Here is an 11,708-nt window from a genome sequence, read left to right as displayed (position 1 = left end):
GACTCTAACAGGCACACTTTAACTATGCAGACACATAATTTGAAAATAAATGGACATAAAAATATATATAGTATTCAAATTGTAGGTTAACAAGAAAAGGAGTGGCCATTCTAATATCACATAAAGTAGACTTCAAGGCAAAAAATACTAGTGGAGATAAAGTGAGATATTTCATAGTAAAAAGTGACAAGCAGAAAGATCAAACAATGATAAATGTGCATGTGCCTGAGAATACAATATATGCTGCAAAAAATGGCAAAACGAAAAGGAAGATACACAATTATACAATTATGGTAGAAAATTTTAACACTCCTCAACAACTGACAGAACAAGTAGACAAAAAAATAAGAAAGATAAGAAAAGATCTAAGTGACATTTATAAAAGTCTGCATCGAACAATTTCACAATGCACTTTCTTTTTAAGGGCATTATTACACTAACTGAGATAGACTGCATGTTAGACCATATATCAAACCTCAATAAATCTAAATGTATGGAGATCATACCAAATTTATTCTCAGAAGACAACAGAATTAGACACCAATACCAATAAGCTCTCTAAGAAAAGTTCAAGTATCTAGACATTAAACATCACTATATAATTAGTGGGCTAGAAATAAAATAAAAAAAGAAATTGAAAATTATTTTAACTGAATAACTATCAAAAATGACATAGTAAAATTGTGTTATGCAACTAAAACTGTGTTTAGAGAGAAATGTGTAATTTAAAATTTTTATACTGGGAAAAAATAAATCTTGAAGTAATAACTCTATACTTTGAGAGGCTAGAGAAACAATTTTTCTTTTTCAAATTTATGATAGGAAAAAATAATTATGAAATAGAAAAGAGTCTGTTAAGAGTGATAATTAACAGAGCCTGAAACTGGTTTGTTGAGAATATCAACAAAAGTTTCAAGTACCTGTTCAAATTATTGATCTGGGGGGAAAATACAAATTATTAATATAAAGAATAAAAAGTAGTTTTCAGTAGAAATTTTAAAGATATTAAAATTTAACATAATGAAATGCTACAAACAACTTTATATGAACAAATCCAACAACTTAGTTGAACTAGAAACATTTCTTGAAAAATAAAACTTAACATGATCAACCCAACAAGAAACAGATAAACTAAATTAACCTGTATCCAGTAAAGAAACTGAATATGTTAAAACAATTCTAAAAAGAAAACTCAGGGCCCTGAAATTTTCACTGGTTAATTCTCTCCGGTATTCAAGAAGGAAATAACATCAGTAATATAAGAAAGTTTTCAGAAAATAGATGAGGAGAGATCACTGCACAGATGAGTTTATGAAGCCAGGATAACCCTATCAGAACCTGACAAAGACATTATAAATACAGAGATTCATAGACTAGTATTCCTCATTAATATAAACTAAAGCTTTTTAAAGATATTTTACTAAATGGAATTATATGTTACATTAATAAGCTAACATACTACATGACTCCAGTGGAATCTATATACTTCTAAGGAATGAAAAGTTATTTCTAAATATTTGAAAAATCAATCAATGTAATTCAACATACTAACAGGAAAAAAAAACCCACATGATCATTTGAATAGGTGTAGAAAAAGCGTTTTACAAAATTTAGTACATGTTCTTGATAACAAATATTTAGGAAACTAAGACTAATAGTAAATTTCAAACTGATAAACAGCATCCAAGGAAAACTTTCAGCCAACATCATACTTAATGCTAATGCTGAAAGACTGAATTATTTTCCACATGAGGTCAGAAAAAAAGTAAGAATACCTGCTTACACAAGATACATTCAATGTATATAAAAGTTATATTCAATATATATCCCATTCATTGCCATAAGATAAGAAAAATAAGTAAAAACATAAAGATAGAAAACTTGCAAAATGGTCCCTACTTTCAGATTATATAACTTTTTACATTTAAAAAAAACCCATGAACTAATAAATGAATTTAACAAGGCTATAGGATACAAGGTTAATAGAAAAAATCGTGTTTTCTATATTAGCAAGAAAATATTCAAATATGACATTAAAAACAAATTCATTTACTGTAGCACTAAAAAAAAATACTTAGGAACAAATTAAATAAAAGATGTCCAAGACATTTACCCTGAAAACTAGAAAGCATTGTAAAAAAAAATTAAACAAGACCAAAATAAATGGAGTTATATTATGTACAGGAAATAGAAAACTCCATGATTTTTAAAAATTTCAATTCTCTTCATTATGATCTGTAGCTTAAATGAAATCCCCATTAAAACCACAACTTTTTGTAGAAGTTAATAAGCTTATTCTAACATGTGTGTAGAAATGAAAATGACCCAAAATTGCTACAGCAATGTTTTACAAACAATAAAAAGTAGGAGTATTTACCCACATGATTAAAAAATGTTTTCTAAAACTACAGTAATCAAGATATTATGGTATTAGTAAAAAAATGAATAAATAATCAGGCAGAGAGTTCAGTAATAGGTGCACTAATTTTTAGTTAATTAATTTCTGATTTAAAGACCAAGGCAATACAAATCATGAAAAGAAAGTCATTTCAGAAAAATGTGCTGAATAAACTGGATATGATTATGTAGAAAACAGTGAACACTGACATTTACATCATACACAAATATTAACTCAAAATGGGACATGACCTATGTGCAAATCCTGAAACAACAACATTCCGATACTAAAAATAAAAGAAAATATTTGTGATCTTGGAGTAAAAGTTTCTTAGAACACAAAGAGTGTCAAACATAATAACAAAATTGATAAATTAAACTTTATCAAAATTAAAAGCATTTACACTTGGAAAGACACCAATAAGAAAACAAAAATAAGGCAAGTCACATACTGGAAAAAATATTTGCAAACATCTATCAGACAAAAAATCTTTATGCAGGGTATTTTGTAAAACTCTTAAAACTCAAACTAAAGACAAACAGCTCAATTTTTTAAATGGGCAAAAAATTTGAAAAGACACCTCACAAAACAATATGCGTAAATGGCCCACAAGAACCTGGCAAAATGCAGACATCATCAGTCAAGAGAGAAGTGCAAATTAAAACCACAATGTAACACTACAATGCATCTAGTTAGAATGCCTAAAATGAAAAAGACTGAGCATATCAGAGGTTGGCAAGGATACATAATGACTGGAACTCTCATACACTGCTGAAGGGAGTATTAAATGGTTAATGCCACTTTGAAAAATAGTTTGATAATTTTCTTTTTTTTTTTACATTAAGCATACACCTACCAAATAACCCATGCATTCCACGTCTAGGTATTCAACCAAACCAAAATGTAGACATGAATGTTTATAGTGGCTTTATAGAAGCCATAACCTGGAAGCAACACAAATGCCCACTAATAGGGCGAATGGATGAAAAAAATTTGGTTTAGCTATATGTTCAAATCCTACTCAGCAAAATAATAATAATAATAATATTAAATACAAAAAACATGGGTATATCTTAAGATCATTATCTTGAGTAAGAACTGATTTGTATGTAATATAAATAAGACAACATACTACATCACCAGTAGGGTCTATAGACCTTTAAGGATTGAAAAGTTGTTTTTAAATATTTGAAAAATCAATCAACGTAATTTGACATACTATTAATAACAGGGGGAAAAAAAACAAGTTAAAACGAGTTAAGTCAAAATGAGTGCACCCAGTATAATTCCATTTGTAAAAGTCCCAGAAAAGTTACAGTGATAAAAAGCTAATTCATGATTGTCTGGGGTTAGGATGGAAGAACGAATGAATTATAAAAGATGATGAGGAATCTCTTGGGTGAGTCGGCAATGTTTATTTTCTTGATTATGATGATGGTTTCACAGTTGTATACATAAGTCACAACTGATCAAATGGTATATTTTTAATATTTGCAGTTTATTGTGATTCAATTATAGCTCAATAAATTTAGAAAAATAATCACAAGGACCATGAACTAAATCCATCTAGACTGGGAAAAGAGGATAAATGGAAAGGCTATCTCCATCTTATAACATTGTTCTATAGGAAAACCATGTCTACTAAAATTCAACTTTTAAGTGTGTATATTGGATAATATATGCATTAAAAAGATATGTGGACATCATAAAGCAATAATCAAACTCTTAGTGGCTTTTGAGATGGTTTTAGTATTGGCCATCTCAAAAGCCATCTCAAAAGAGTTTGCTAATCTTACTTTTTTCAGGCCTTGTAGAGTTATCAAATAGCATAGTTGTTATAAATTATTATTCATTGATTTCTCCACAGAAAATTGAATGCAAAATATTTTCTGAGGAGTTTGAAAAAATGCAAAATGTTCATCACAAAGCTTTTCTACTCAAATAGCCGTCATATGTCATATTCTACTCATTGCTTCCATGAAATAAACAATCTCCCCAAAGATGGCTATTTGTTAAAAAATATAAAAGACCTGCAATAATCTGTTTTGATTATTTAAAAAAATTAGAAAACAGAAATAATGATGTTTTGAAAACTTGAGCAATAGCTGTAACTTGCTATTGAGTAAAGAAATTTTCCTGTTTAAAAGACTCCAAAAATAATTGTATTGACAATAAATACAAGCAATACCACTTTTCTAATTTAGTTTTCCTCACATCTTTGAATCTTATTTAGCAGGAAAAAAAAATCAAGGCTGTTGATTTGTGTTGGTAGGACATTTTTTTTTTTTTTTTTTTTTTTTTGAAATATTCATTCAATCAGACCACACTCCATTTATTAAGGTCTGTACTCAGGTACCTCTGTCTAGAGGGGACAAATGTATCTAATCTACAAGGTACTTTGTAAAATTGCAGTAGCCCAGAAAAGAAGTACTTCATTTAGATGACAGACAGATGGACCCATGAGGACTTTTAGCAGACAGACAGAGGGACCCACGAGGACTTCTGACTGACAGATGGGTCACTGTTAGTCGCCCATATCAAAAGTACTTGAAATGTCACGGTTGTAAAATCATAAGAAAAAGAAGTTATAATAATGTTTGTAAAACTACACATTAATGGATAATTAAGTTAACAACATACAACCACATTTATATTACATGTTGTGTGTGTATATATATATATATATATATATATACTAGCATCTTAAAGACTGTACATACATCAGCTCATATTTTTTCTATAAATCCTTATGAGGAAGATTCTGTTATATTTCCCATTTGAAACTGATATGGAGTAATTATATAGAGAAGGTTGAATATTAAGCTATATGCTTGGATTCAGAATCGGATTTTTGTCATCCCCAAATCAATTCATATACTCATTCTGCTATGCTGAAATTATAAAATCTGAATTATGAGTCTATATGCTCTTCTTGTGATGAGCATATGATGAGCATAATATGTAAAGTATAATTGTTCAAACTTTAAAATCATCTTCAGTTTTGCATTTATCTGTATAAAGTTGAATTCTAAAAAGTCATTAGATTGAAATTCAAATATGACCATGTTTAATATTTTTACCATAGTAGTACCATTCTATTAATGTAGGGCAGTGTATACATGAAATTACATACACTAAACAAGTCTGCAACTAAATCTGACTTATACTATGTCTGAAAAAGTGACATTTCTAGTTTTCAGACTAATGAATCACTGGTATTATCATATTATCTTCATCATCACAACTATTTGTAAAACGCTAACATAATATATAGACAGTACAACTTCTATCTCCTGTCATTTTTAGTTTAAATTCTATGTGTTTACTTGCAAAGATTCATAAGTATATAGGTATTGTAATAAAAACCAAAAGTAAAAGGAAAAACATACTCGAATAAGTTTTTAAGAAAAGATATATTAACATCAGGTAGAATGAACTAATTTTACAAAACAGTGAAAATTTCTAAATTCGGACTAAACATCCATATATTTGAATTACTTATTTTCTTCATGAACTATTTTCAAGCAGAAAGAGACCAAATTGATTTTGAAATTTCATATATACATATAATAATATAATTTAGAAAATAAGACCTGAATCTTATATCTGATGGCTGTTTGAATATATGAATTAAATAAATACTAAATTTCATCCAATTCAAAGATTCCTAGTCTACAGCCTTCTAAATATTTTATTAAGTAAAAATAGTTTCCCCTTTAATTGGTCAAAGATTGTAAAAGATAAACCTGAGAGAGTAAGTTCTTTATTCATTAACATTTTAAAAACTAACTACACTTAATAGTAAATAAATTTTTTATTTAAAACTTCATAGGGTTTCATGAAACTCTAGGATGTGAAGTGCTTAATAAATTTATTTTTCACTACTCACTGCCATATTCACTAAGGGTTTCATTAAAGAATCCTTTCAACATTACTTTTCTTAATGTGTTAATAGCTTCTCCAGCTAAAGAGCTGAAGTTATTCCAGGATTCAGAATGTGGGATATAGTTTTACAAAGTTAAGCGCCAATTTTTAAAAAAGGAAAGAAATTCCACTGATACTGTTCTTTTGTTTTACACATTTATGTTCCTGGAAAATAAGGTGTGGGTTACAAAAATAAATTATAATTTATTCATAATTCACATGAAACTTATGTTTATGAATAGTTTTATTTTTAAAATAACACTTTTCAAGGCTAGAAATTATATTAATATTTATTTGCCTAATGAATAAATAATTGCTTATCATCATGTGCATGCAATCACTGTTGGATATTGGGATATCTGAGAGTATATTACCATTATAAACTACCTGAATCAGTTTGTTATTTACATAATCCAGCATGATATGATAGGTTAAAATATTTTATGTAGAGTTAAAGGCTTAGGTACACAGTAGTGGATAAAAGTCAGAAACGATAGCATCTCAAATAAATAACATGGAACTTTCACAAATGATTATTATAATAATAATTTTAAATAAAACTACACTGTAGGTTATATTTATAAGTACAGGAATGAAATAGTCTAGCTGATGCTCTGAATGAACATTGTTCTGTTTATGAAAATACATACTGTCTGTATGTTTGTATATATATATATGTGTGTACACATTTGTGTATGTATATTCACACATCAAAAAATATAGCAAATCTCCAGGTGAAACTGTCTATTAATTTGTAACATACTACGCAGCTTTACTTTGTTACACCTTGACAAAGAAATGACTTAAATTGTTTAAAAACAATCACCAAAATAATAAACAATGTCTCGAGAGTGCATCCTTTAATGGTGTCAGAATTCAGGTCATTTGTTCTTTTAAAAAATGACTAAATGAAAGTTAAAGCATAAATTGCCATATCCAATGATTGGAGGACTAAAAGAATGTGATTATCATAATTAGTGAAATATAATTAGATGGAAATATCTTACCATGATCTTTATGTTATTTTTTAAAGTGATTTAAACACTTAAAATTTATATTTTGCAATATGATCACTATTTTACCTTAAAAAACATTCACAAAGAACAGAGGAAGGCAAAACATATGACTTGTGCATCTCTCTAAATTAAGCTCCCATAGAATGAAATGAAGAAAATGTTCTTTTCTGCAAAGAAAATAATACAAACTACTAAGAGTTAAGCCGTTTGTCCTTCCCAGGAGAATAGCATGTCTGTGTTCAAATCAACCAATCCCTGCAAATGTTTCCCAGGCGTTACAGTCACCATTGTCTGGTCATTCTCTCACTGAACAATAGAAAACGTCACCACTACACTCACAGAGGAAGAAACTAGGTCACCCTTTAGAGTTTTCAAATTTGCTTTATAATGTATTGCTATAAAGCGATATTTTTACTATTGTTAACCCAGTCCATCTGATTTGTCAATATTCAGCTTAGAGTTTGATTTATTTTTACCTCAAAAACTTCTTCATCCAAAATCCTTGTTCCAAAAACCGTGATTCCATTGGTATCAACAATTGCTCTCTCACTTCTATCAAGTGGTTTCGTGGTTTTCTTCTTACAATCAACAATCATTGTCACAGTTTTCTTCTCCACGCTGATTGCTACCCGATGCCACCTAAAAAAGACAAGTAATTCTTTTGTAAGCTTCAAAGAAACGGTGGTTGCCAAAGCAGTATTCACATAAAAATGCTTTGTATTTTAAATTATAAAAACGAGCTAAAATCATACAAAAAATGTAGGCTCATTTATTAAGCAGCCGGTTAACAGGTGACTACTTACTCGTTACCCAACAGTGCTAGGTACCCAAAAGGACACAAGCAGCATAAAATGCACAGTAGAATTAGCTGTCTGTGCTGATAAGGAAGTGCCCATCCTTTGCTTCACTTTGTGTTGTAGTAACAAAAGTTTAATCTCACTGTGTCCTGATGAAGGTACTTGATAGAGATTAGGGTGGGATATGGGGTAAGTAATAGTTTCCAAGTACGTAAATGCTTTCTTCCAAAGTAGAATTCCATTTAAAAAAATCCACTCTAATGATCCCCTGAGATTGACTGTAACAGGGTATGTCTACGTATTGAATGAGTGCTCCATCTAGAGCAAGTCAACGTCCTAACTGTAAAACACAATGTGCTTCTCTGTCTTTCTTCACATTTATTTCAAGTGCTTTCATTATTTTTCCACTTTAATTTCAAGACAGTTATAGATCACTACTGTAGGCAGGATCCAAGATTGAGACACAATATCTTTCCTTCTTTACAGGGTTGGCAGATGTGGAAAACTGAAAGAAAACATAGTCAACGCATGTGTGGAATGAGAGTCTCAATTCACTCTGCCGCTACTGCTCCAACTAATTCAGAGCAGTGATGACAGGCTCGGCTGGGGAGACATGGCCAGCCCTTTGGAAACGCACATTCCCTGACCATACTGTAAAATGGTGGGTTTTATTAACAATGTATGGTGCTAACATAAACCATTAAATGAAGCCCACTCAGATTCTGCGAGCCAGTCTGGTTTATATTTTATTTTTTTTCCAAATGAAAAGTGCTAGATTAATATTCCAGAAGTGTCTAGGACTAGATCCATAAAATAAAATACCCAAAAAGTTGCAGGAGCCTTCCTAAAATGTCTGTTTCATGTGACTTGGCATGGTGACCAAGTGTATTTCCATATACACTTAATCTTTGGTCTTTCCACTAGAACATTCAACTGGCATGGGTGTCTGCTTTGTTTGAATTGAGCAAAGATTTATATAAGGAGCTACTTAATATAGTGAGAGTAAAATTTACACATACTTCATGCCAAGAAATCTGGGTCTTCACTTAAACCATTCCCAGTGTGGTATATGCTTTTCATTAACAGAAAATAAAAACAATTTCAATAATTAAAACTGATTAGAACTCTAAACTTGATATTTTTGTTTAATTAATGTAGGCTGTGATAATGATATGTCATAATCATGGTATCATATATAATATTCAAAATACCAAATTAACATTTAGCCTTAGAGGCATTCTTAATTATTCTCTTTTTCTCATACTACACACTCCTATAGTCAGAAAATTCTATCAGTTCATATATTCAAAAGTATAAATAGAATCCAATATCTCTCAATTTAGTCCAAGCTGCCATTTCTCACAGCTAGACTCCTGACTGGCCTCTGCTTCTACTCTTATGCAACCAGAGCCACCTTTTAAAAATCTAAGTCAGATCAAGGACATGCATTCTTAAAAACTATCAAATACAATACTCACAGTAAAAGCTGAAGCCCTTACTCTGCTTCACACGAGGGTCCCCTATCCTTCTATGACCTCATGAGCTCAGACGCCCCCTGGACTCCTGGCATCCCAGCCACAAGGCTGCCTCTTTACTGCCCCTTGCATGTGTTCTTCACCCCGGCAGGATTGATCTTTCTCCACATCCTTACATGGCTATTTTCTCACTTCCTTTGTGATTTTGCTCAATGCAACCTCACTCAGAAAAACATGAGTGAAACTTTATGTTTTACTTTGAGGATTCATTCATATTAAACTACCCTATCTAAAATAGTACACTCTACACCTCTTACCTTGATTTATTTTCATTCAAAGAACTACCAGTACTTCGCATATTTAAGCTCCAGGAGTGGAGGAACTTCACCTGGGTTGTTCATTGCTACAACTGCTGTGCTCTACAGACTGCCAGCCAAGTGATGGCTAGTAGATAAATACTTATGGAATGCATGTTCACTCATGATGAATGTCATGATTGTTCTTTAAAAACATCAGAGTGTGCTTAAATACCAATATTTTTTCATCTAAATTATTACGTCAGTTGAGCTCAACAAGTATGTCACATTTTAACTGTCTCAAGTAAAACTATAGGACCTACCTAGCACACAGTAAGCATTTAATAAATTGTTATTGAAGGAATAAACAAATGAAAAAAATTAATACTACTAGGTATGAATTGTATTCAACATACTATCAAGATAATATTTTACTACTGTGATATATGTAAATATAACTTCTTGTTCTGTTTGATAATCAATTAAAAATATTTATTGAACATTCTCCATTTTTTTATTTTTATTTTTTTCATGTTTTACTTAAAGGATTCATTCGTAGTAAACACTGTTAGTTTTGAATAGGATGTGGGCTGGGCTGCAATAAATTGATGTTTTTGTTTTTGTTTTTGTTTTTTCAGTTAGGAAAGCAGGATTAAGGAAAAATAAGGTGTGAATAATAGGAGGAGTTCAAAATATTTTCTAAATTTACCAAATATAGACTAAAATCTTAGCATGGAGTTTGCTAACAGTCAAAAAAAGAAACACAGTGCGCTATTATATCTAATTTGTTTATAGGATAATAATGTAAATTAGTTGTAAAAGCCTAAAATTGTAAAGTGTCAGTAAAACTGAGACTTGAGAGTTTCTCTGTGATCCTGACAAAAATATAATGAGTGTCAATGAGCATGGCTACTTCGTTCTTATAGCTATAACCAAATGTGCTATTTTGGATAAAGCTGTTTTTAGAGGTCTGGATTCAGTGATAAAATATTGAGTAAATTTAATAAGCATTAATTTCTATTTAGCTGCTCCATAAGTGAAAGGAAACGACCACAGTATGTAATTCAGAATTCGACATGATTTGCAAAAGAGTGCAGGGCAAGCCTGACTTCCTGAGTTCAAACCCCATCTCTATCACTTTCCAACTATATGACCTTAGGCAAGTTACTTAAACTCTCTGAGCCTCAGTTCCCTTACCAGTAAAATTAGTTTATTAACATTACTTTCTTAAAGGAATCAATAAAACTAAATGAGTTAACACTGTATAAAGACCTTAGTACATGGCACATATCAGTACTCTATAATGGTTCCTCTGATCTCCAATATTAATATTATTAGTAAAACGTAAGTCAAATTAGATCATTCTTCTGCTCAAAAAGCCTCCAGTAACTTCCTGTTTCTCTCAGAGTAGAATCCAAAATGCTTACGACCTCCTACAATGTGTTATACCATCTGGCCTCCCTCTGCTTCTCCATCTTCATCATCCCACTCTTCTCCTGCCATGCTGGTATCCTTGATGTTGCTTGGAACAAACTGGCCACACCCTGGAATCAGAGACTGTATTTGCTTCCTGCTTCTCCTGGAACACTAGGCTTTTAATTAACAGCATGGCGTGCACTTCACCTTCTTTACATATCACTTTCTTAGTGGGATTTGGCTTGATCTCACTTCTTAAAACTGTACCCACCCCACTGCCACACCCTATCCTCTTTAGTGCTCTCTTTTTCTTTCTCACTTATTACCACCTGCTATACTGTTTATTAGTAATTTATTTTGAAAACATTGTTTTTTGTTTCCCTGTA

General features: G+C 31.0%; 1 protein-coding gene across 2 annotated transcripts in view; it reads right to left on the bottom strand.

Moving 5' to 3' along the window:
- Positions 1–11,708, bottom strand: part of COL11A1 (collagen type XI alpha 1 chain) — a 218,841-nt gene that overhangs the window by 177,214 nt on the left and 29,919 nt on the right. For both annotated transcript variants that reach the window (XM_032155224.2, XM_032155225.2), the window contains exon 4: positions 7,815–7,977. In XM_032155224.2, coding sequence (XP_032011115.1) covers positions 7,815–7,977 — 163 coding nt within the window. The remainder of the gene's footprint in view (positions 1–7,814; positions 7,978–11,708) is intronic.

This window comes from Hylobates moloch, unplaced genomic scaffold (assembly GCF_009828535.3).
Source record: "Hylobates moloch isolate HMO894 unplaced genomic scaffold, HMol_V3 SCAFFOLD_5, whole genome shotgun sequence".
NCBI classification, from domain to species: domain Eukaryota; kingdom Metazoa; phylum Chordata; class Mammalia; order Primates; family Hylobatidae; genus Hylobates; species Hylobates moloch.
The sequence above is the reverse complement of the archived record's forward strand: the minus strand, read 5'-3'. Positions and strand labels throughout refer to the sequence as shown.